The sequence below is a fragment of the Mus musculus genome, chromosome 16, assembly GCF_000001635.26.
Source record: "Mus musculus strain C57BL/6J chromosome 16, GRCm38.p6 C57BL/6J".
Classification (NCBI taxonomy): domain Eukaryota; kingdom Metazoa; phylum Chordata; class Mammalia; order Rodentia; family Muridae; genus Mus; species Mus musculus.
Genome location: NC_000082.6, coordinates 45,764,294 through 45,791,178, shown reverse-complemented (window position 1 = coordinate 45,791,178; position 26,885 = coordinate 45,764,294). Strand labels below are relative to the sequence as shown.

The window sequence follows — 26,885 nt, the reverse complement described above, 5'->3', positions numbered from 1 at the left end:
TTTCCATATTACCTAATAGCTCATCTCTCTTTCCGACCAGAATAACTTTATATTGTAGGTCTTGCCCCTTTAGTATTTAATTATGATGCATAGTCTATTTTTTAATTTTTATAATTTTCTGTCTAGAACTAGAGTTGCTGTTAAGTCTGATACCCGGTATTTAGAAATAGAACTCTTTTTTGGATACGCTTATTTTGCTGTGTCACTCACTGTCTTTGATCCACAGGAAATAACACTCTCTTAGCCAGAAATCAGCAAGTGTGTGTATTGCTGCTTATATTAAGGACCGATATGGGTTCTGAAAGGAGTGACTAACTTAGCAGACTTGGTGCATTCTGCTCTCTGTGAGCAGTTTCTCTGTTAGTTGTGTACTGATTTTCTCTAGTCATACAGTGAGCAAATGAACTGTGGGAACTTGGGAGAATTGTCTTGTACATTGTTAATGCTGTTGTAGAATTATTCTAGGTTGGTAAAGAGGCAGGCTTCTCAACTTTATGACAACTGGGTTCAATTATTTGGAGGAAAATAAAACACATTCGTAAAATACCTTTGAAATTTAAAGTCACTTTAAAAATGGAGACTTTCCTCAACCTAGGTGGGTGCTAATGCCACACTGTCTTAGATTTGAACAATAACATCTTTTTCATGAATCTACCTATGTGTTTATGCCGGAAATCATGACTGTTTGTATAAAAAATTACAAAAAAGACAATCTTACAGGATTGTTTGAAATCTTCATCTTCTTAAAAGGATCTTTTGTGACCGAAGAGGCACACATAAGTCCTTTAACTTACTGATGAGGGTAAATCTCAGTGGATTTGTTTACCCTGAGAGTTAAGTAGGAAAGATTCTTGCCTAAACTCCCCTTCAAATGGTGTTAAATTCAAGAGAGGCTCTGTGGGCCCATACTGTCACTGCATGTAGTAGCGACCAGTTATATCAAATAGAATGAGTCACTTCCCTCTTTTCTCTGCTGGATTTTGGGGTCTCTCCTTCATTTCCCATGGTCAGTCCCTCCCTCCCTTCCTTCCTTCCTTCCTTCCTTCCTTCCTTCCTTCCTTCCTTCCTTTCTTCCTGTTTATCTTTTCCAGGGAGAGGTGTCATTGTAAGGAAACTTGTGTCTGCAGGGTCAATGTCTAAGCATTGTCTCCAAAGTACCTGACTCTACTCTGTTGAAGCTTGAATCAGCCTGGCAATCATCTCTCTTCTCTTCTCTTCTCTTCTCTTCTCTTCTCTTCTCTTCTCTTCTCTTCTCTTCTCTTCTCTTCTCTTCTCGCCTCGCCTCGCCTCTCCTCTCCTCTCCTCTCCTCTCCTCTCCTCTCCTCTCCTCTCTTCTTTCTCTCTCTCTCTCTCTCTCTCTCTCTCTCTCTCTCTCTCTCTCTCTCTCTCTCTCTCCCTCCCTCCCTCCCTCCCTCCCTCTCTTCCTCCCTCCCTCTCTCTCCCTTCCTCCCTCCCTCCCCCCTCCCCTCCCCTCTGTACCTGAGTTAGATTTTATCTCTGGATTTTCTCATTTCATCTCTGAGTTTTCCCCATTGCTAGAACCATTTCAGAGGGAGGAAAAGGTGGCCAGGAGCAAGCCTAGAGCACCTCTGGCTGGAGAACAGAAAGTTCCCGAATCAATCTAGTGAAGGCTCTGGCAGTTTGGATCAAGAGGGTACTTAAAGGCAAATCAACAGCTCCCCTGCTTTATCCAGTTTTCAGACAAAGGACTCTTGGCCCAGAAAGCATATGATGTAGCTGGCACCTCTTTTGTTCCTTGTGGGCCATGGAGCAGTGCTGCTCATTCTTTGCACACACACCCCAGACCCCCACCCCATGTGTGGTAGCAGGAGGGAGTGAAGAAATAATGGCAGGTGTCCGTACCTGGTAAGGAGGCTGTCTGGAGAAGGCAGGATCTTCCATTCTGTTCTTATCTCTTGGCCCTAACCACTAACAAGCTATGTTTGTTCATTCCTAGTGTTTGCTTGTGCCTGTTTGTTACCACCGGGAATGCCCGCTAGCACCTGCCTGGGGTATGAAGGTTAATACCCATCCTTCTCTTTTCTGATCTCTGAACTTCAGGAGAAGGTAAAGCTTGATGCTGAGAGGGAAAAGCTAGAGAGGCTTCAGGAGCTGTACTCCGAGCAGAAGACCCAGCTGGACAATTGTCCTGAGTCCATGAGGGAGCAGTTACAGCAACAACTCAAGAGGGTCAGTAGCAAACAGGAACGCACTGCTGGTTTGTTTTGTTCTTTGATATTAAGTTCCGCTTACCTGTGACTTACTGCTTAACAGAGCATACATTTGCCTAAGATCTAATTTTTAGATCCTTAAAAAACATAGATATGCATGCTAACAAATATATATGACTCTCTGTTAAATTGGTTGAAAAATTCCTTGTTAGGACGGTCTCTAGTTCATAATACAAAACTGTTTCTGGAGCCACCAAGATTGTAGCTTTTAAATCAACTGACATCTTCCGCTACTGTATCGTGAGTATTGTTTATCCTTGAATGTCTTTCCTCTTAGCTTGATTTTATGCTCTTGTTTAAGCATTACCCTATTCCGTTTGTACCACCGTGCCTCAGCTATTGACTCTTTTCTTCCTGCTGTTTATAGACATTGAACTTATTAGCATGACGGCAACAGCAAAACAGCAAATCAAAGATGTGGAGTATTACAGATGCCTTCTAGATCTTCTCATACAGATACCTTTTTTTTCCTCTTGGTTTTTTGGAGACAGAGTTTCTCTGAATAGCCCTGGCTGTCCTGGAACTCACTTTGTAGACCAGGCTGGCCTCGAACTCAAAAATCCACCTGCCTCTGCCTCCCAAGTGCTGGGATTAAAGGAGTGAGCCACCACTACCTGGCTTCATACAAATATCCTAACTTTTAAAAGGATCCTGGAGCATGGACCTGCTAGTTCAGTGTTACCAGTTCATTCTCCTATTTCCTAATGCTGGCAAGGTCTAACAGAGCCATGCTGGTTACTTTTCAGTAAGTGGATAACTTCACAAGCGCTGGCAGAGCCACGTATTATTTAATAGTATCTTGACAACTGGATCATCTCTGAACCAGCAGCCCAAATCAACCATGATCCCTGGGAAGTAAGCATTAACAGCCCTGCACCTCTCAAGGAATCACAGGAAGAGTGATTAGTCTTAAGTGAGTAACAATTTATGATTTCACAGGAGTAGACGGACAAGAAGGCGTCTTTCATTCAAGCTTGGCTTGTACTTTGTAAGAATGAGCAAGTAGAAAATTCAGTTATGATAGCACTCTTGAAAAGAATTTCTATGACCTTTATTACAAAATATTTGCTATCTCTGGAAACGTTGCTAGGCAACGAGAAGTTGCAGTTAAACACCATTTGATGTATTTCAGAGGTGGAAAGAATCTTAAGAAGTGAGGCATGGCGCCATATACCTGGAACCCTAGAGGCCAGCCTGGTCTTGCTAGTGAGTTCCACCCAGCCAGCGTTGCATGGCAAGACCTTGTGTCAAACAAACAAATATTAAAAAGTATCAATGCAAACAAGTTAAGCTACAGCATGACCAGCATCACTTATTTCTTACAATATTATTTAAAGAATTTTTTTTGCAAGCTATCCTTTCCCCTTCACTTATTTTATTCTGTATGGCTAATCTCACTGCCAAGAAAAGAAAACTACCTGTCCCTTTCTCTCACACTTCTCTGGAAACTTGGTGATAAAAATAATCTCAAAGAGACTAACATTTGTGAAATTATTTTAGTTTGTAATTATGTTTTATGCCAGATCACACAAGAGATGGGCATACTGGACTTTATATTCATTTCTTGTGTTGCTTCCTACTTATCAATAATGATTTAGCCCTGTGTTCATGATTTTTATCTAGGTCCATAACATACTTATATATTTCATTCTCCTGTTCCTCTAATAGTTCGTGAATCTATGTTCTTTGTAAACCTTGCTTCAAGATTCTATTAGGAATGCAAGATTGTTAATATCACTAATTACTGTTTGCATAATCTGATTCTTTAAGATGAGTCTTAAATCTATTTATGTGTAAAAATCTTCTCAAAGGAAGAAAGGAAGCAGTACAAACAGTGGCTCCATCAACTACAAACAGACGCCTTCCTCGTCCTCTCCATGGGGAAAATTCTGACCATAGGCCCTTTCGTTAGCTTGTGCTCACCTCCTAGTAAGAGATCTCCTGACCCTGTTCCCTTGATGTCTGCGTAACTCCTCACCAGTCTCTTGACTTAACCTCTCACCTCACAGGAAGTTTGTTCATATTCAGAACTTCCTGTGTTGCCACAACACATCTCACTTTAGACTGCAGGAGCTTCCCGAGGGCGGAAGACTAAAGTCATAGTCTAGTTTATTACACGTAGTTCCACTAGATGGCGTGCCACGTGAGATAAAAAGGAAATAGATAGGATGAGCATCATCTTAGTGCACTGCTTTGAAAGGCACTGAATTATCTTGGTCTAGCAACTTGTGCATACGGGACACCTAAATCACTGCCTTAGAAACAGAGGAAACATGCAGGCGATGACATGTTCAGTACTGGCTGGTGTTTAGTTCTGAGAGGCTTGCCAGGCCTGAGCAGTTAGTTCTCAGTGAAGAAGACAAAACTGGGATTGAGTGCTTTTTATTTGCCAGGATAGTTTCTGCTGTGAAAGTGGCTGAGGCAGACACCTAAATGGGGCAGTATTCTGACTCTGTTTATTGTAACTGTTCCTCTAGATCAGTGGTTTTTCAGCCTGTGGGTCATGGCCCCTTGCGGTTACTTATCAGATATCGATATTATGATTCAGAACCGTAGCACCATTGCAGTTATGAAGGAGCCACAAAAATAATTTTATGGCTGGGGCTCACCACAACATGAGGAACTGTATAAAGGGGTCGCAGCATTAGGGAGCTTGAGAACCATGACTCTAGATTGCTGATTTGGGTTTTCTGGCTTTAAGAATATTCTATGCCGTGACACCTATATCTGGGAGTCTCCACATCCATCATTGGCTCTAAAATCCATTTTTTCCATAGTCTAAGAAGAGATGTTCAGCTTATGTGGACCCCACTGTCTTTCTATGTCACAGGGAAAGTCTACACACTTCCCTCTTCCCATATTGCAAACGACTGAGGGATGTTTGCCTCTACTGCATGATACGGAGAGAGGCTTACACACCTCGTACCTCATCTCAGTTTGCCTCCAGAGCTGGGCTTAACCCCTCATGAGATTGTTTCTACAACCATGCCCAGCCATACCACATCTGTTTTCCTCTTTCTCTCTCTCTCTCTCTCTCTCTCTCTCTCTCTCTCTCTCTCTCTCTCTCTCTCTATTGGGCAATGAAAGCCTAAATATCTGCCTTATAAACTCTCAAAGAAAATCCACAAAAAAGAAAAAACAAACAAACAAACAAAAACAAAATGGCCCAACTCTATCTCTTTTAAGTGTGACTTTTTTAAAAAAATTATTTATGGTTATGACTTTTTATTCATTCACTTAATGTCCTGCTCACTGACCCCTTCCCATAACACAGCCCACAATCCTTACCTCTATCTCCCTCCTCTTCTCCTTTGATCAAGTAGGGGGCCTCTTTAGGTATCCCCAACCCTGGCACATCAAATCTCTGTGATGCTAGGCACATCCTCTCCCACTGGGGCCAGACAAGGCAGCCCAGCTAGAAGAACATTATTTTACTTGGCTCGATACTACTCCCATTTTACAAAACTGGAATGTCAGATTAAATTTTGTCAGGCCTGCAAGCCATTGAACTATCTTGTGACCGTGATGCTTCACTCTGTCATGCTGTGCAAGTCTTAGGAGTGAAATTTTTGTTACAATAGTATGCATACTTTTAAAATTGTCCATGTAAACCTACATGAAAATTATCGGATAATACACTTTAAAAAGAGAGAAGGGCTTCTATGGTTCTCATATCTCCAAAATAATTTATAAATAAAACACAAATCAGAAGGCGGGGAGGAAGGAAGGAAGGAAGGAAGGAAGGCAGGAAGAAAGGCAGGCAGGGAAGGAAGGAAGGAAGGAAGAGAGAGAGAGAGAGAGAGAGAGAGAGAGAGAGAGAGAGAGAGAGAGAGAGAGAAAAGAAAGAAAAGGTGGAATGGCACAGAATTTTTCTCACTGTGGCTGTGTCTTCTGGTAACCCTTTCACCTGGGAGCCAGTAGAGGGATGTGATCCTGTGATGTCCTATCAGTGAATGAAAGTTTTGTTACATCCCTCATTCAGCTGCTCAAGTACTTGGCCTGTGTCTGCTCTTCTGTCTCAGTTAGACTATGCCTGTCTCAAACTCCCTTCCCAAAATCTCATTACAGAAATGTTTAAAGGCTTTCTTTCTCTCCTCGTAGCTTTTCGTTCAGCGTTTGTATGAACATGTGATGGTGGCTTAGGTTCCTGGCCACTGTCACAGCATCTGGGTATCCAGCCTAGCCGCATTGTCAGCTTTTCTACCGTATACACTATTATTTTCATTCAGTGGTTTAAAGAATTGCTATAAACCAGTGGGTAACTTTGTTGCTGTCTCTCAGGCTGCTTTGTAGTAACCACGTGTAGAGCAAGTGGCTGGCTAGCATTGTGTACACTGTGGGCCATATACACACTTTAAAGACGATTCACGAGCCAATGTGGAGACTTTGACATTTTTATTTTAATTATCTTTAATTACATTAAGGTTAATTGGAAAATCTTGAGGACTTAATTATAGGTACCTGTATGAATAAATATATCATCTAGTACATTATTTCAAGAAGACATTTTGTTCAAGATACAACATTTTAATTCTCTCTTAAATCCTGTAAGTAAGCAATTCCTTTAGAAATCTCTGATAAGCTAAAAATATTTAGTTTACTTCAAGATACTGAGATACCCTAGCTAAACTAATGAGTGTGTATATGTATTCAGAATGTCTTAAAACATCTTCGTAGTTTACTTTTTAGAATTTGGCCTAGACGAATCCTCTCTCTCTCTCTCTCTCTCTCTCTCTCTCACACACACACACACACTCTCACACACACACACACACACACACACCTCCTCCCAAGACAGAGTCTTACAACTCAAGATCCTTCTGCCTGAGCTTCCCGAGTGCTGGCATTATAGACATGCACTACCACACCCCAATGTGAGTGCTTCACAAATTGCACTTTTCTTATGCTATGCTTCCATAAATCCAGTGTGTGTCAGCAAAATCACCTTATTGGTATTGTTTTACCTGCAATTCATGGCAACCTGTGACTCCTAGAATATAATTTATTTCAGAGATAGAAAGATTCCAATTGAATAAAAATAAAAAAATCATACTTTATCTATGAGTAAAACCCAGAAGGAGAAATTATGTAGCAAGATGCAGCTTATTTTACTGTCTTTACTTATTTAATTGAACAGCAGCAACAAGGACTATCCTAAATGTCTCGGCTCTGCAGAGCCACAGCGTCCAACCAGCGGCTCCTTTTAGCCAAACATTATTTATAAGTTATGATTTAAAAATATTCTACACAGACCACATTTGGAATTCTGGTCATGGCTCCAAAAGTACAAGAATATTTTTAATGGACTCAAGAATAATTTACACAATGTGCCCCAACCCCAGCATAAAGGCAATGTGTGAATCTCTTCTCAAGAACTTTCAGAGTTTGAAGACACCTATTCATGTCCATCATCTTTGACCTTCTTTAACTGACTTCAAGGTTATTCATGGGGTAGTGGTACCTAACTTTTTGAATTTCTGTCTTAGTTATGGTTACTACTGCTATGATGAAATACCATGACCAAAGCAACACGTGGAGGAAAGGATTCATTTGATTTACATATCACAAGTCAAAGTCCACTGAGGGAAAACAAGGCAGAAACCCAAAATAGGGCAGGAGCCTAGAGGCAGGAGATTGTGAAGAGGTCCTGGAGGCCTACTGCTTGCTTATTCTTCATGGCTTACTCAGCCTGCTTTCTTATAGAACCCAGAACCACCATCCCAGGGTGTCCCCTACTCCCTTGCTGACTAAAACCATGCCCTAAGGACCTGCCTACAGCCTAATCTTAGGGAAGCATTTTCACAATTGATGTTTCCTCCTCTAAGAAGGTTCTAGCTTGGGTAATGTTGACCTAAAACTAGAGTGCACACTCCCTCTGTTTGTGGTGAGAGCTTCAGCTCTACTCTTTCAATAAAGAGATTTGTGACAGATTATAAAGGATCCATAAAGTCTCAGTGAAAGAATCTTGCTCTCCAGATGTCTTTTTTAAAAGATGTATTTTCTTAAAAAATTATGTGTATGTCAGTGACTGAGTGTGGGTATATACATGTGTGTATAGAGGCACTAAGATGCCAAAATAGGGTAGTAGATCCCTCCTAAGTTGCAGTTACAGGCAGTTATGAGCTGCCCAGTATGGGTGCTGGGAACCAAATCCAGGACCTCTGCAAGAGTGATATGAGCTCTTAACTTCTGAGCCATCTCTCCAGTCCTCCAAATGACTTTTTTAGGGAGTTGTGTGTTCACAACAAATCTGAGGAGAACAATCAGAGGCTTCCCACATGTTATCTGCTTCACACAGGCATAGGTTTTATTATTAATTTTCCTTACCAGGCTACTGCATTGGTTAGAATTGCTGAGCCTAGAGTAATATCCTTGACAGAGCTCATGTTCAGGTGCTAGTTTCTTGAACACGTATCCCTTTCCTATACTATATAGACAATAATATAATATAATAAATATTATAAACATTTATTGCATGGCTGTTCAACATTGTACAGACACACACACATATATATATGCATATATATATATGCATATATATATATATAAACTTATGTATATATTTATCTCCTTGTGTGTACACTAGAAAAAATGGAAGGAACTGAGGTAGGTATAGTAGCACAAACCTGAAATGCCAGCACTCTGAAGGTTGAGGCTGGAGGATGGTGAGCTACAGGTGAACTAGAGCTATACAAAGAAGTTCTATCCAAGAGAGTAGGGAGGAAGGAGGAAAGGGAGAGGAAGAGGAGAGAGAAAGAGAGGGAGGACAAAACAAGGAAAGAAAAAAAGAAGTAATAAGAAAAACAAAATCAAAAATGAATACTAAACATAAAGAAAGTGTACTGTTTCCTCTTTATGCCCTAGTGGATTGTATTACTGCAGTTGGTTTGCATGCATCCCCCTAAAAGACCTCTGAGGTACTCTAGGACTAACTTGTGAGCTATTTTAATCTGTTATTATTTTATATTGTATTCCATATGAGAAACATGGGAAACAATAATTTTCTTCTTTTTTAAGATTTATTTAATTATGATATGTAAGTACACTGTAGCTGTCTTCAGACCTTCCAGAAGAGGAGGGTCAGATTTCATTTCAGATGGTTGTGAGCCACCATGTGATTGCTGGGATTTGAACTCAGGACCTTTGGAAGAGCAGCCAGTGCTCTTAACCACTGAGCCATTTCTCCAGCCCAACAATAATTTTCTTAAGAGATTATTTGGTCTGCAAATAATGTTTAGGTTGTCTATGGAAATGTTTTAATATTTCACTGTCCATTTGAAGCTTGAAAGGAAACATTTTTGCATATACCGAAAAGCTCCAAACTGACTTTTCCCTTCTCACAGCTGGGTTTACCTCCATCCCCTCGTTCTAGCCCCCACAGTGCTGAACCAGCATCTGTATTGGCATGAGTACGTTTAAGTGACTTTCCCTCACACTGAAAAGGCTGCAGCCTCTCTGTGTGCTTCCTTTTCATTCCGTCTTCTCCATAGGATGCCGACCTGTTGGATGTTGAGAGCAAACACTTTGAAGACTTGGAATTCCAGCAGCTTGAGCATGAGAGCCGCCTAGATGAGGAAAAGGAGAACTTGACTCAACAGCTCCTGCGGGAGGTGGCAGAGTATCAGCGGAACATCGTGGCTAGGAAGGTAATTTGCCAGGTGATGCTTGATGTGAGAAGTGAAAAGTTCCTGTTAACCGTGGGACAGTAATCACCCTCACTGAGACAGCCATTGACCTAACTGTGGGCTCTGTCTCTGGATCTGAATATCCTTTTGTGTATGTCACATCTGCCCTGCACCAAATGACAAAGGGTGCACTGCACTATATAAGCTGAGCCATTGTAAGTCACTGTTATAATATAATCTTATAAAGGTATTTATGCATAATACACCCCTCCCCCTGTTTTGACTCACAAAAAAACAAGTCATAGATAATCAGCTATTTGCTTCAAATCATTCCCTCTGCCAGTTGAAGTAACTAGATTTAGAATAAATTCTATGAACAAAATCTATTTCGGTATTTTTCTTTCTGTTGATTAGTAATTCTCAATGCTGAGAGCCAGTTGCAGACCCGTAGGAAATCATCCTGTTTACTATGGACTCCACCTAGCCCCAAACTCCTGGTTTCCCAGCCCAGAATTTAACATTTATTCCATAATTTTATAACCATACCCTATAATGTCGTACTAATTTGGTAAAACTGAGGGATAAAATTGATGGAAAGAAGGACAAAGAATTTGACTTCTGCCTTAATGTTATTTTTTTTCACTAGCATGCTCAAAAAAAAAATCAACTCATGTTCAAAACAATCAAGTGATACTCTAAAACAAAACTTCATATTGAATTCTGAGTCTTTCAGAATCATTTTTCAAATCATGTGAACCACATTGGCTGTAAGTCAAGAAGAGCTAAGCTTGCTCAGTCAAAAGTCAATGCTCCTTATCCCTAGGTGATCTTGGCAGCCCACTGCCAGCTAAAATGTGGGCAGGTTACTCAGGTTCTAAAGACCTATTTCTTCCTTGGCCAGGACAAACTTTCGGTTGTCAAATGTGCATCTCTCAATGATGACTTTTGTCTCCCAGGAAAAAATTTCTGCATTGAAAAAGCAAGCCAGTCACATCGTTCAGCAGGCTCAGAGGGAACAAGATCACTTTGTGAAAGAGAAGAACAATCTAATAATGATGCTCCAAAGAGTGAGTACTTCCTGTTCAGTAGCAGCTTCCACCCAGGGGAAGGCTGCCTCTTCCGGTGCAATGCCGGGGGAGGGGCGGGGAGGCTGCCTCTTCTGGTACAATGCCTTTATACTCTGAGGACGACATTTGTAGCCACTATTGATGTAGCCTTTCACATTGGTAACAGCACTCTCTGATGGTGAGCTCCAAGTCACACACTGAGATTTTCTGAGCACCCTCCCAACACCCACAGTATGAACTATGGCAAATCCGTACTTTCTCTTAGTGCTTAAAAACTCCACACTTTTCTTCAAGTAGTTAAAGATATTCTAACAATTGGTGATAGATTTAAGAGGAAATATTCTGCTGTTGAATGCTTTGGCTTAAGTACTCAAGTGTTTACAACTGCACGTGTGTTGGGGGATCTTCTTCATAAACATCGTGTTGAAGTTTGTTGGACTTGCTGGATCTGAAGATACTTCATGTGGCTTGATTAGAGCTGCAGCATCCTCCAGTGGGCCCTTGTTCTTATCTATCCCAATGAAGTCATTCATTAAAATGGTTCCTAGGCTAAAGACTGAAAATAAATTTTAGCCCCAGTTTTGGCATAGTCCCTGATATGATTTTAGGGCTAAAACAGCAGACACCAAAGCTGATGGCATGCCACTACCTGGGAATATGATAGGACTCGACAAGCAAGCTAAGTGACCTGAGTTCTATCCCTGATGTCCATGGAGAGATAATAGAGAACAGGCTCTACAAAACAGTCTTCTGACCTCCATCCATGAATCATGCCATGTGCACCCATGATCACAAACACACACAAAGAAACATGTGCATGCATGCAAAGGAAGAAGAAGAAGAAGAAGAAGAAGAAGAAGAAGAAGAAGAAGAAGAAGAAGAAGAAGAAGAAGAAGAAGAAGAAGAGGAAGAAGAAGAGGAAGAAGAAGAGGAAGAGGAAGAGGAAGAGGAGGAGGAAGAGGAGGAGGAGGAGAAGGAAGGAAGGAAGGAAGGAAGGAAGGAAGGAAGGAAGGAAGGAAGGAAGGAAGGAAGGAAGGAAGGATACAGAGAAGGAGAGATTGAGATTAATATGAAAGTAACAGTGTGACTATACTTCACATTACCTAAGATGTTTATAGTCATTATTATAAAAAGTGACAAATTCAAATGCTGGTTGGAGTATGGACCAGCTAAAGCAGCTATGCCTTGATAGTCTAAGTGTGAAATGCATAGCACCTTCAGAGAACTCCCATGATGTTTATCTTATAGCTTTAAGTGTGTACCTATGTTGGGCCCAGAAATCCTAATAGATCTTTACACAAGAGAAATGAAAATATGTCTTTATGACAGATATCAACAAAGATATGTATAAAACTGTTTGAATTAACTTTTGCACAATAACTCCCCATTATCTTCCCAACACAAGCTAAATAACCATCAAGAGAAACATGAATTAACAAAATATCATGTGTATATTTTAATACTCCTAAACATGAAGTAGGGAGTTCACTCTCTAAGTACTATCATTGTGGAGTAAAGCCAACCCAAGAGGGTGCATATTGAATGCCTCTATTTATATCATGTTGGAGAAGGAAAACTTAATTCAAGGCCAAGAAAGTCAGAGCAGTGCTTGACCAATGGGCTTGGGGTTGTCTGGAAGGGGCTATGAATATTTCTATTGTGATAAAAATGGTCTTTGTATTGGTTGTAGTGCTTTCCTAGTTGTTAAAAATAATCCGATAGATACCTAAAGTCTTGAATTGTATTGTTGTGTAAATTATATCATAGTAAATAATATACACCATAACTATTTTCCTGGAGGTTATCAAATAGCTGATGAACCTAAGGTGGACTATGGGCCTAAATAAAAAAAAAATGAACGCTGAAAATTTTTCAGGAAAAAATGTAGCAATGAATTACAAACTTAAATTGGCAGAAGCCACAGGAATATTCACTGCTTAGGGGAATAAAGATCTGAATGTAGAAAATACACAAAAGAGGAAAGCTGAAAAAGGTCTGTGTCAGGGAGCCCTGTTTCTTCTGTTTGTTATTGTTTTCAGAGAATCTCATGTAGCCCATGCTGGCTTCTAAGCTACTATGTAACTGAGGCTAACCTTGAACTCCTGATCGTCCCTGCCTTCACATTCCAAGTGCTGCAATTACAGGTCCCTGCCACCTCTTGCCATTCTCGGCTTCATTTAGGACATCCTGTTCTTTTCTTAAAACGGCTGTCACTCTGCAAAATTCATCTTGAAGGAAGGGTTATCTCACTAAATGTGTTTGAAACTTGCTCATGCATCCTATCGGCTAAGAGTAGGTGAACCATCCGTAATGACAAGCTTTTACTGAGCATAGGGAGAGGAAATAGAAATGGGCGTGTCCGGGATGTCGATGTTTGGCTCTAATGCAGTCAGCATACTTCTCGGTTGTTTACCAAGTTGACTCCAAGCTTAATAAGTCTTATCTTTCTTTAGGAAAAAGAGAATCTTTGCAATTTGGAAAAGAAATACTCCAGTCTCACTGGTGGGAAAGGGTTCCCTATTAACCCCAATACTCTGAAAGAGGTAAGCCATGATTTTTTATATGTCGGCTCATGTTGACTTGGAAATAAAATATACCTCGGTTTGGTGTGCCAAGTCAACTAATAAAAACCTTAGCTTAAATGACTTGCAAAAACTCATAGTAATAAGTCCTTGCTGTTTCTTATCTGTGCGTATAGGAATCCAGGGGTTATCGTTGTGCCATGGATAAAGTACACATCCATGTTTGTGTGAGCCAAGACACGTCTACTTGTCTTGACAATGACACTGTGATCTTGAGTCTTGCATTCTTTTCTTCCCTTTCTATATGTTTTGTGTATATGTGTACATGTACCTGTACATGCTTATTCATGCGTGTTCAGGTATATGAAATAAAGTGTTCATCACAATAATAGTAGTGACCAAGTGTGCATCCCAGAAGCATTTTAAAACTATTTTCTATAACAGCTTTCTTCGGTCATATCATTTCATAGTTTCCATTATTGGGAACACATAACAGGCAAGGTCAATAAGGTGAATGTGGTCATGAATGAAGCTTACAGGCATAAGCTAAGATCAGTGAGGTGTAACGTAGGCCTTGTGAGCTGTGTTAATGAAATACAGCTTGTATATGCATTCTGGAAAGCCACTAAATGGTTTTAAGTAGAGAGCTAACATTATTTGATACCCATTTGTTAAAGATCTCTATGGGCCACTCAGCAAGCACTGGGTCACAGGAAGTATGGGAAGGTGCAGGGAACCTGGTTAGAAATGACCATAAGTAGTGCAGGCTAAGGCTTGAATTAGGAGCTTAGATACAAGCAATGGCATTAGGATGGAAAGTTGGTTGGATTTGCATGTATTTTGCCAATAGAATTGAAAGCCCTTGTTTATACATTGGATTTTATGGTGAAGTGAAACACCGTAAGTAACTTCTCAGTGTTATCGAGAAGAAAGTAGATTCTAATAGCATACAGTGCTTCTTGCTTGGGTGTCTGAAGATGAGAGCAGAGTAGGTTCTAGGGAACCTTGAGGCTTGAATCTGAGCACAATTTGGAGGGAGGGCTGTGGCATTCAAATGGAGTACATGGGCCTTTGGTCCTTTCTCTCTGCCCTGTAAACCTTTCCTGTCCTATTGATGGGTTGGGATTTGCTTTTTTTGAAGACTCCTGAGTGTCAAAGGCTCTACTGGCTTTTTGGCTATTTTCATGTGTCTACCATATGTGCTTAGTATCTGTATGTTCTTAACATGTAGCAAGAAGACTTGACTCATAAGACTTCTAGTGTCCAGTCTTTTTGCCCTACTTTCCTCTTCTCTGTCTTCTTTTTCTCCTTCCTTCTGAAGAATGAGCAGTTAATAACCAGATTCTCTACAGAGCACCCACACCTGGCAAAGAGAAAAGTTTTGGAAGCAATTAAACTATACAACCTATGACTCAAAAGAGGAAAATTTCAAGGCCTCACTTTAAAGCTTTCTATTAACCAAGCGAAAGAATAACACAAAGATTTTAATTTCCTTTCTGATTCATTGCCACAGATAAAATGAAGTTAGACAGCTAAACTCTTATCCCTTCCTTTCTGCAGTTGAACTGCATAAAACATCTCCTAGTTCCTGTGTCACTTTCTGCTGAGCAAGACTGCGGAACATTGTGTTGATAATTGTCAGCCTTAGCTTTCTCTGCTTTCTTGTAATGATGGGTTGTCCATGAAACCTTTCATTTCCAGGCTAGAGGTTTTGCTACATGGAGCATGGAGTCACCTTCTGAAAAGCTTAATGGTGTTTCCATCATCAATGGTCTGAAAATAGAAGCCAGAAACCAAATGGAATCTACTTTCAGTTTTTTTCCCCTCCATGTTATTTCATTGGTGTGGCAAAAATCTTGATTGACTTGTGCAACTACTTTTCATAAAAAAATCATTCTAGGTGCCTTTTCCACAGAGATACTTTCAGAAGGTTTTGTTCAGAGATTTTGATTCATGGGCATTTTTTCTTTAAGGTATAGCTGGAACAGCATTACCAGCCTCAAAGGTGACTGGAAATTCTCTGTTCTAGCAACAGAGTTTGCGTTGGGGAAACCGCCTTGAATGGTGGTAACACCATAGGACAGCAACTCCACCTGGGATCTGTGTGTGTACATGCACATGAGTGTAAAGACAGTGTCCTCGTGCTCTCTTGGCTGAAATGTTCACAACCAAATCCCATTAAAGCTAAACTGCTATTTTTATTAATGGTACAAAACCCAATAGCCCATCAGCCATCACTTGCTAAGACACTGTAATTTTCAAAGGACGGAAGAGTGGAACTGTGCATCTTTGTGGAAAAGACTCTTGAATCAGAGAGTGAGTGTCTCTGGGGAATCTGATTGTTTGATATCTATGTAGACATAATGCCATTCCATTGAAAGAATGATGCTGAGGTCTCTAGATATTTATTGTATGGTCATTTTGATTTCACCAGAAATTATGTTTAATACTTGCAATGACATTCTTCAAGATTGAGCACCGCAAATCCATTTTCATTGCTTACCATTCACTTAATGAGACACTGAGTAGCGCCCAGGTATCTGGCTGTGCTGCGCTCAGCTAACTCATTGTACCAGGAACATTAATACTCTCGCATGCCTTGGCTTTTGCTTTCTTTGTGTTTAACTTCTGAATTCCTCCCTTTAGGGCTATATCAGTGTAAATGAGATTAATGAGTCATGTGGCAATTCCACGAATCTATCCCCTTCCACTCAGTTCCCTGCTGATGCTGATGCTGCTGTCACTGAGCCTGCCTTGGCTGTGCCGGTGAGCCAGCCCCAGAGTTCAGAGGTGTGTGGGCATGTGTTTCATTCATTCACTGCTATTTCTCATGTCAGAAATTAACCCACTGTTCACTGAAAATGATCAGAATGTGTGTTCCAGAGAGCCAGACTGATGCTGAGTTTATGAATTAGACCAGACTCGGGTAGGGCATGGGGGAGTTGTTCTACACTAAAAATCTTAGAAATCATAAAATGTGTGGTAATGTAGAGGACTAGACATAACTGCCAACAAATTAGGTCAACATCTTAGCATTCTAACCAAACCTAGGTTCCTTAGATACAAACTTATTGGTTTGAATCACCTTCTCAGATGGGTTGTGTTGTATATTTTTCTTGGCAGTATTGAATTATACTTTGTTATGGGTTTTTTTTTAAGTATTCTTGGGAGTAGCCAGTGATTTGAAATATTAAGTATCTTCTACTGAGCACATTGCTTTCTGTGTGGGATCTTAACAAGAAGCTAAATGGAAAGATAGTGCCGACATTTGGAATCTCATAGTTAATACACAAGAAGTCAGAGCAACCAGAATATGAATTTCCTGTCTCTGTCTCGTTCATCCTCTCATCTCATACGGATGTGTGTACCTTTTCTTTCCCCTCTAAAGCACCGAACAGCTGTCTATTCTGGATTTATGTCTCCTTCCACCCTCTCTCCTTCTGTCACTGAACCTTCATCAGCCACTTGGCCTGAAGTCATGACTACATCTGTCGATCCTTTCCCTTTAAATGACACACCTCCTCCTCTACCAGCTAAGAAACACAGAAGGCAGCAGCCGCAAGAGCAACAGGTAACTAGAAAGGCGGGAGTCTCATAGTCACTTTTGTAGTGTCTCTTCATCTTTTGCAAAGCTTTATTTTTTCCTTTTTTTAAAGAAGGGCTAGTTGCAAAGCATTTTTCTTACTTGCTTTATTCTTAAGGATGTTTACTGTGGCCCACGGGTGCTAGGATTAATAAAGTTTTGATATAGATTATATCTCCATGCTCTTCAGCTCCCATTCAACAAAACAGTACTGCATGGCTCACATCTTTATCAATACACTGTCAAGTATTTCCATAAAATTCATAGTGTAAAAAGTTGTGGTGACAACACATTGTATTCTACGTTGTTGACCCCATGATACTAGATGTCATTCCAGGGCTGTGTCCAAAGGTGCTAAGCACTTTATAAGTCTCTATTCACTCTTCTACTGATTATGTGAAGAGGAGAGATCTCCGTCTTAGACTTGGTACCTTTGTAAAAGCTAATGTCTCCTGCTACTGCCACCTGGGCTGATGCAAAGAGAAACCTAGGGAAGGGTTGAATCAAATAGCTGCTATAGACCACAGATGTCCTTGGGGAATGAGAGCTTCATGCCCTCTGTTTTAATGTGATGTGAATCTCACTAGCAGCTTTATTCAGGACAGACAACACCCTTGTTAGCAAAACAACCCATTTGCAAACCTGTTGCTTTAGACCCAGTATTAACAATTTTCGATGGTATTTGTTACATGGTTTATTGAATTCTGAAAATCAAAGTTTAGGAACTTACGCTATTTGATCACAGTGAAAACGAAGAAGTATTCTGATGCCCTTTCTAACCATCAGATTACATCAGTCAGTAGCTAATCATCCAAACTGTGAGGTTCTTCGATGGGGATGTGGATTTCCTGGCCTTGAATTCCAACTCTACCACCTTCTAGCTGCAAGACCTTGGACAAGTTTTCTGAATGTCTCAGTACCCCAGAACCCTCTCCTGTAAAAGATAGAAGAGAATACCAACCTCACAGGATTATTATATGATCTGAATGAAATCATGAAAGTAGCTTATCAAACCCCGCAAGTAGAAAGCTCCTAATAAATACTAGCCACCAGAAATTTACCATTATAAAGTTAAGGCACAGTCATGCGCCATCCCTGCCATACACTAGTTTTTATATATTTCAGAAGCCCAAAATTAGCACTAAAGTGGTGTAACCAAAGGAGACTTTATTATGAAGTCACTTGGCAGTTAAAGACATCTTGAGGAGGTTAGAGAAGCCAAGCAAAGTTTGGATATTTTAAGAAGGCAAAAATCTTGTCTTAAAATCTCAGTGGAAAAAAAATGTAGTCTATTGGAGCATTTAACTTTGAGAGATTACTATGGGATCTCTTTGGCCGTGAGCTTTTAAAATAGAAGTAACCTAGAGGGATGGTATTTATGGAAACCTTATATGGATTTGGGGTATTACATGATATGTGAGGTTAGTTACTATTTTATAACAACTTTCCTGTTATTGCCTGTTCTCTTCTTCCTCTTTTATTTCCTACTCCTTGTCTCACTCACTGGGGTCTGTACCATCAGACAGAACACTTAGACAAACATAGAGGGTAGGGAATTGTTGGCTTGTTTGGCCACTGGATGTTTATACATCCATACAGTGGGACCATCACAGCAAAGGCAAGCAGTGTGACAGTTTTTAAGCGGCATTATAGGAGAAAAAGAGGCGATTTTCTTAAAGAAAAATATAATGTCCATTGTCTAGTCACATCAAATGCCAGCTCTAATCTGAAAGTGAACACCAAGATCAGCTTTGAGTGTAGAGGAAATGTCAAAACTCAGCTCCCAAGGATCAATTGTGGGTACATTGCTTCTTTGTGTCGGTGACATGTCGGTCAGTCAAGTTTTGCTGTTCCACTTTGCATTTGCATTTAAAGCACTTTAGAAGCCTGGAAGAAAGGAAAAAGCAGCACAAAGAAGGCCTCTACCTGAGTGACACTCTGCCTCGAAAGAAAACCACCCCTTCCCTGTCCCCACACTTCAGCAGTGCCACAATGGGGAGGAGCACCACCCCGAAGGTAGGACTCAGAAGAGCCATGGCCTCCTCTTTCCGGAACATCTTGTCATAGTCACCAACAAAAGTAAAGCCTTTGAAACAGAAAGTTACTGGATGTTAGGTGGTTGCATTTGCTTGTTGGACAGATAGCATAACTCAGTTGCTTCTGTCTCAATCAGAGTAAATTTGCAATTACACATTCCGGGCTAAAGAATTTTTTTTCTGCCACTACAGTACAGGTGGTGGGTACTCTTCACTCATATGATAGGTGCCCTCTGGCTGTACCCATATTTAGAGATAACACAGAACATAGCATCTGAGCTCTAGAAATAACAGCACTAAACAATTACTCGTCAGTGTCTACATGCATGATGCCAGGTTTAGCCCTTTATGTGAACCTACCAATGCTACGGAATAAATGTGCTTACGTAGGCATCACTACTATAGTTGTACATATAGATAAACTGAAGTAGAGGAAGTTAAGTGACAACATAAGCTCTCTCAGCTGGAAACTAGAGAAGTCAGAATATGAACCCCAGTGACCCGACACCTGTACCCTCTGCTGGCGTGCTCAGGGGGTTGTTGTAGAAATGGAGAGAGAGAGAGGGAGAGAGAGAGAGAGAGAGAGAGAGAGAGAGAGAGAGAGAGAGAGAGAGAGAGAGAGAGAGAGAGAAAGTTTTTAGTGGGCTACACTACCTTAAGCCCTTCTCTTATGCATAGTTAGAGTCACTATATTGTAATCTATTTTACAAGTTAGTGTTTTCAGTGGACTTGATTTACATGAAACATATATAGAAAGCTATATAAAAAGAATAAGATCAGGATGGTGCACACCTGAGAGGCTGAAATAGGAGGGTGGGTATGAGTTTGAAGCCTATAAATAGCAAGACCCTATCTGAAAAAGCAAATAAGCAAATGAACGAAGATGCTATAAAGAATGGATCTTAGTGGGTTTCAGCATAGCTAGGGGTAGAGAGCAACCGGAGCATTTGTCCATGGGTAGCTTGCCCCTGTGGTTTTGCATGGTGTGCAGCACGCATTACTGTTTGTGCACCTGCTGTCCACACTCTTATGCATGGGGAGCTTCCCGTCACTCTCACGAGACTGTGGACAGTGTCTTTTCTCCATCCATCTTCTCTTTTGGAATTGTTGCTATCAGAGGAAGTGCTGCGATACTGAGATTGCAGCAGAGCTTCTTGGGAGAGATGGTGAGTAATTAGCTTTTGCCACTTGGCATCAAAAAAGAAATGAGACATAAGACCAGCTGTCTCTCTACCCTTTGTCCTTAGATAGGAGCTTTGAAAATAGGGCCACAACCATGTTGTTGAGTACATTTGATATGCAGTTTACCTTGCCTGAACTATTTCCTCCTGCCTCTCTCTCAGGCTCACCTCCCTCTGGGGCAGAGCAATAGCTGTGGCAGTGTGCTCCCTCACTCACTGGCGACCATGACCAAAGACTCTGAGTCTCGGAGGATGCTCAGAGGTATGTATCCTTTAATCTCAGGGTCTCCTGTTAAGCATGGGAATTCCCCAATGAGAGGCGATGAGAACAAAGTTGGGAGGGAAGATCAACCCATGTCCTAAATTTTACTGTTAGTATGTTTCCTTTGGGGGAAGGATGTAAGTGACATCATTCTTGTACCAAGGTAGCACCAGTCCCCTTATTGCTGGTACATTGTAAACATGCCTGATACACTTTATAAATCCAGCCAAAAGGCCTTGAGAGATTACTAACTTTCCCATGTGATTGATAGAAAGCAAAGAGAGACCACCGAGATGCTGAGAAATTCCCAGGGCACTTAGCCAAGATCACTAGACTTCCCTGTGGCTGACACACTATTTTAAGTGACCCCTGATCTGGAGTCAATGAGTGGACATCGTTAATGGACCCAGAAGAAAATTTCTTTGAGCCTTTTGATTGTAATCTTGAGGCCCTCTACTGTGTATTGAGGTTTTAGGTGGACCTTGACTCTTGGTATGTTTTCTTTGAAAGAACATATTACATGTACAACAGGGTTATAAAATAGTCTTTAATGGAGACTGAAAGAAGTTACTACAATGTCATTCCAGAAGCAAAACTCTTAATGGAAATAAAGTTTCTAGTGTTAGTACAGTAGTTTACATCAACAACTTTGATTGGCTTTAATTTTTCAGCATAGTTGTACTAGATACCAAGAAGGCAAATGAATGATGTGTTCTTTACTTTGAAATTCTTGCAGTCTAGTGAGGAAAAGCAGAGACACATAACAGAAGATTTTAATAAAATGTTGAACATATTTTATTAATGGAGGTCTGTCCAAGATGTAAAGGGAAAAGCTGATAGCCATTTGACCATCAAATAAATCCATGAATTGATAGATTGAAATTTTGCCTTTTTATGAATTAAAATTAAATTATGATTGATAGTCCTCTCTGCTTAAAGCACTAGGGTATAATCACTGTGTGTTACAAATATGTGTATATATCTACATATGTATGTATGTATATATACATATGTACATATACTATATGTGTATATACATGTATGTTTATATTGATAATCTGTGTGTGACAATTAAATTATTTAGTTGAAATTGAGGTTTTTCAAATAAATATTAGAAGTAACTTAAAGGATCAAACTGGGAGCAGATATTGATTTTCATTTTATGGGCAATGAACAGCTGTATTTCTAGCACTAAGGAGGCAGAGAGAGGCAGGAGGATCACAAATTTAAGGTCAGCCTGAGCTGCACAGTGAGACATTGTCAAAAAAAAAGAAAACAGAATTAATAAAGCGGGGCAAAGTGACATATGCTCTGCTCTGTATTTATTTGGGAAGGGGGAGAGAAGGCAAGAGGGTTCAGGAGTTCAAGGCCAGCCTGAGCTAGATGACAAAGAAAGTTAAGGCAGGTTATAGCATTCATTTGAGGTGTATATTTGTAACATTTAAATAAAACACATTTGACTAGACTTCTCTGCTTTATTTATTATAAAGTCTTAAGAAGATAAAAATATTTTTTAGTAGTTACAATAAGCATAGGTGTCTATTCTGGCTGTCACTTATGTCTGTTAACTTGAAGGTCAGTTCTATTTTCTCTTAAACAACTTTTTGGTAATATGAATAGGTTTCCTTTAAAATGTATATTCCTCTCCACTGGAAGGCGACCAAGCTTGGGTTGGCCATGCAACTGAGACCTTTCTGCATATTGATGAACTTTCTGAATTACAGTGATTTAGGGAAAGGTGGAACATTGAAGAAAGGAAAGAGGGAACCCAAATGACTATTCCCAGTACCCAAAGCATTTCCTTAAGCCAGAGAGCAAGGAGAGCTGAGCCTTGTACCAAGTGCACACATCCACGAAGCTGAGAGTTGCTAACAGTACCATGCAGCAGTGTTCTTGGGGAACCTCTGGCTGATTTTTCTAATCTGCTTTCCCTTTAAATAACGGGAAAGCTCGAGTTAGTGTTCTAAAGTGAACCTAAGCCAAGTCACTGAGGTCATATTATGGATGTGGACTCTGAGAAGTCTACAGTTTTGTCTTTGTGCTGTTACTCTCCATTGGCATGGCTTTGCGCACTGACAATGACTGTACCTTCGGGCTTTGTCAAATTTAAGTAATGCTCTGCTTTACGGAGCTGCATGGGGCTCTGAAAAAACAAAACTGTTCCATGTGCTGATCCAAGAGCTGTGTTCTGTGAACTCAGCCTGTTCCTCTCCCCAGAGGAGGAATGGCCAGGGATGATATTTCCTCAAGCCACAGCAGATGGTAGTATTGGCAGGTTACATAGAGCCCATATGGGCATCTCACAGAGACCAGGAGGGCTGAGCTGGGTATTCACCTAGAATTGTTTCAGCAGCACTTGTTGATGTCATTAAAATAGCAAATGTGATGAAAATTGCAGTCCGGGCAAGTTTATATCTAGTACATTTTTGTTATGACAAATGCCATAGACTTCCTCCTCATTTACCTTTTCTGTACACGATTAACTAAAGTGCACCATTTTTTTGCTGCTATTCATAATGGAAACGTCAAGGATGATGGTGTAAGTATGAGCCGTCTTCAGTCAGCACTGTTTCCATAGCACTGACACTGGGAGCCACAGCACACTGGGAGGAGCTGTGTTCAGAGGCGAGAGCTGAGGACCTGGGCTCCGGACGTTGCACTGGTCATGGCTTTTTTTATACAGCTTGTCAACTGCCCTTTGAAAGCTTTAGAGTGAATGAAATCTTTATCCTTCTGTTTCTTTTGTTAAATGCAGGAAAGTCCAAGAAAGGTATGACAACCTCCCTGTGTGGTGTTTTTGTTTCCAGCAAATATCTAAAGGTCATTGTCAAGTCATTCTTATGACCTGCTCTGATTTTAAAGTCTACAATGGTGTATTTTTAGTCGGATTGTTCCTTCTAACCAAAAGAGAAAAAAAAATACTGTACTTTTTTTTTTTAAAGAAACATAATGCTCGTGGCAGCTGCTGCTCCTTCAAAGGCAGCTGCATGGCTCTTCTTGTTTGGGCTTTTATAACAAGTTCAGACCATGCCAGAAACACAGAGACTGTGACAGCATTGATTTGTGGGCTCAGGATCCATGTAAAGAGAAAAGTGGGCAGAGCGTGCAGGCTCAGTGCATAGCAGGATGTTTATAAGGCTAGGTAGACATAAATAAAACATACGACCCACTAGAAGGATTTAGGTAACTCCAATATATTTCTTCCACTTCTGCTCATTTGGTAAGGAAGTCTTTGGAGAGTTAAGAAAAGTATGAACATCTGCCTTGAATACACAGAAGGCTATTGCTGTGCTTAAGCAGCAATGCGTAGCATGAGAAAGAACTTGTTATAAAGTTTCATGGGCTATGCATCTAGTTATGTTCATGTGTCTGAGCATTGTGCCTGCATGTATTCTTGTGCACCACATGTATGCCTGGTACCCAAGGAGACCAGGAGAGGGCGTTATACCTACTGAGTCTGAAGTAACCAAAGGTTATAAGCAGCCTTGTGGGGTTTAGGAATCGAACCCAGGTCCTCTGGAAGAACAACCAGAGTCTTAACCACTGAGCCACCTCTCCAGCCCCTCGAATAGGAAATACTACCCTGAGTTCTTAGATATTATTTGCTACTGCCACTTGAATTTTTTTAAAAAATGATTTTATAGATCTAATCTTGGTTTTTATTAGTATTATCATTACTATTTTCTGTTTGACCAGTTTGTATATAAGGTACTTTTTCTTTTGTCTTGTAACAAATCTTTTGTTTTCTAACTATGCATGTATTGTGAGTCTTTTAAAAAAATCTTTAGCTTTTCTTTCTCAGCTTAGATTGAATGTAAAGTGTGACCAACACTCATGCTCATCTGGTGTTATTACTAATATGTCAAACAGTGCATGTTGGGCGGGTACTTTCCCGTCCAGTGTCAGCCTTTCTGACCTTGTACCTTTCCCCTTTCTCTGCCTTTCTGTCCTCTCCTTTGACTTATCCGTTCTTCTGGCTGTGGACTGTCGTTAGGAAGAATGAATTCTTCAGCAGGTGAGCTGTGATGAGTGCATTATCAGAGCCTCAATCTGTTTTATCTTAAGCTCTAATTATAATCTTAAACCATCCTACCTTCCTTATTAAGGCATAGATTGCCATTAAAGATATATCACATATATATGAAATATGTTGGGAAAACTGTATATCTCAAGTGGTTAGTTAACAAGAGAACTTGAAGCACCAATAAGCCGGAATATATTGAAACTGGCATTAAAATTAGGAAAAATTACTGGGAGTTATACTCCGTTCTAATGGCTTTCCTGGGCAAGCAACAGGGCTGACTCTGTTGTTTCCTGGTGCATCCTATGCTATGAAACAAGCCCAGACATGAGGTCTTGCTTTGTAGACCTTAGAACTACTCCTTCACACAGTGCTAAGAGCTTCTATTTATCTTATGTCAGCTCTTTTCATTCCAGCGAATGTTGTTCTTGCTATATAATTAAAAAATAACAAACCCAAGTGGACTTGGGTTGAGAATGTCTCAAGTTTCCCAAGTTAGTTCCTTGCTTCCACCCCCAAAAGTAGACTCATTTCTGCTTCATTTGAGCACTCAGGGAGTTGGAGCTGGCAGATGAACAGTGAGTTTACTCAGTGACAGTTCCGTGATGTCTTCAAGGTCACTAAGCCAGGGTCTGCAGTGAACAGGACACCTGTGTCTCCCTCCCAGAGCCTCCCTGAGTGGATGCTCTGGCTTCCACTTCGAGGCTGCTACACCGTGTGTTTTTACTCAGCCGTTTCTGAGACTGCCACCCACACTCTCTCAAGCTCTGCTCTGCTCTGGTCTTCCCTCTATATGAAGTACTGATGCCTTCAGAAGGTCACATCTGGGATCAAATCCCCAAACCAGCTCACTCAGTTGCAATTCTAAGATTACAAGGCAGAGATCTATGCCCTTATTTATTGACTCATTTATTTCCTTTATCTTATAAAAAGAAAAAAAAAGTCTTATTGTGCACCCCAGGCTGACTTGAAACTCACAACAATCCTCCTGCCTCAGCCTCTCGAGTACCAGGATTACAGGTGCACACAGTACCATACCATGGGCACTCCCTTACTTATAACCGAAGGAAAGTTCTTTTTTAATTTGTTTGGCAGACAAAAGCCATCCCCAGGTTGATAGTCATAACAGACAACTCTTGCCAGTTGGCGGTGTTGGGTAGCTCAATGAGGTGACTGTCCTGTTCACACTGGGAATGAAAATGCTGCTAAGAAAAGGGACACACAGTCCACAGGGTTTGTCCTTAAGCTGCTGGAGAACTTTATGGTCCTCGTTCTGAGTTGAAATGACCTAGAGAGGTCCTTGGTGCAGAGCAAAGCTCAGCAGATCTTGAGTTGTTCTGGGGAGCTGAGGTCCACAAGGCACAGGGCACTTCACGCTATGGAGTAGCTGTTCCTTGTATGTATATCTGAAGACTTTGAGCTTTTTAGCTTCCTGCCTCTGTCACTAGAAGGTATAAATTTATCTTTTTAGCCTGTGATATTTCTGAAGAAAACAAATCAAAACGCCAAGACTCTGGAAGAGTGTTGAAAGCAAGCCATCCAGTTGTTTGAGAATAGTGTGAGCTTCTCTTCTTGCTGTCCCCAGTTGTTACTTCCTCCTCCTTGGGACTGCCTTTCTTCACTGAAGAGAGCTCCCTCTATGAAGGGAGGAGAGAGGCTGGGACAGAAATCACAGCTTAGGCTGTAATTCCTACAGGTCTCAATGACACAGATATCTTTCAAGGTTTTTTGATTTGTTTCACAATGGGATGAGAACATGTCCTAAGTATAGCTGATAGCCAATGTGAAGGCGTTTCCTGCTTCAGATTATCTAAAAGTCATAAAGAATTAATCATGTGTAGCCTTTTCAAATAATTTCTTTTGTCATTTTCCCCTCTTTTCCTAATGAATATCTGGAAATGATGTAAAAGGGACAATTAGTAATTCAAAAAGCCCAAGTGTAAAAGGTAAATACCCGAGTAATGGCTTTCTTGCCTTTCATTTCAAAGTGACATGAGCTGTACATTTGGAAGGCCTGGCTTTGTGTGACACTGTGTACATGGATCAGTGCTGGAAAGGATGTTCTGTCTGGACTCACGGTGTGCCTCTGTGTTTTGTGTCCTCCCCTTGTTCTGTGAAGTGTGGCTTTATTACATGTGTATCTGTCATCTATAATGGCAGTCGTGTGGGGGAAGCTCATTTTCCTAGACATCCATTAGTCTGAATTGCACATTGTCACAATTCCAAAACCACACAAAATTCAAAGGGCCTGAAAATATGCCCGTTGCTCATAATTTCCAGGAGCCTTAGGGTAGACGACTTTGCTGAGGTATCATGGATGAGTCTACTGCTTCTAAATAAATGTTCAGTCAGCAGCT

General features: G+C 40.7%; 1 protein-coding gene across 16 annotated transcripts in view; it reads left to right on the top strand.

Annotated features, from left to right (window-relative positions):
• Window positions 1-26,885, top strand: part of Phldb2 (pleckstrin homology like domain, family B, member 2) — a 207,369-nt gene that overhangs the window by 162,420 nt on the left and 18,064 nt on the right. For 6 of the 16 annotated variants that reach the window (XM_006521921.4, XM_006521920.4, XM_030249019.1 and 3 more), the window contains 8 exons: window positions 2,062-2,190; window positions 9,722-9,877; window positions 10,813-10,923; window positions 13,377-13,466; window positions 16,092-16,235; window positions 16,834-17,016; window positions 18,904-19,044; window positions 20,408-20,507. In XM_006521921.4, coding sequence (XP_006521984.1) covers window positions 2,062-2,190; window positions 9,722-9,877; window positions 10,813-10,923; window positions 13,377-13,466; window positions 16,092-16,235; window positions 16,834-17,016; window positions 18,904-19,044; window positions 20,408-20,507 — 1,054 coding nt within the window. The remainder of the gene's footprint in view (window positions 1-2,061; window positions 2,191-9,721; window positions 9,878-10,812; window positions 10,924-13,376; window positions 13,467-16,091; window positions 16,236-16,833; window positions 17,017-18,903; window positions 19,045-20,407; window positions 20,508-26,885) is intronic. The other 10 variants (NM_153412.4, XM_006521926.4, NM_001357078.1 and 7 more) reach the window with 8 other exon arrangements.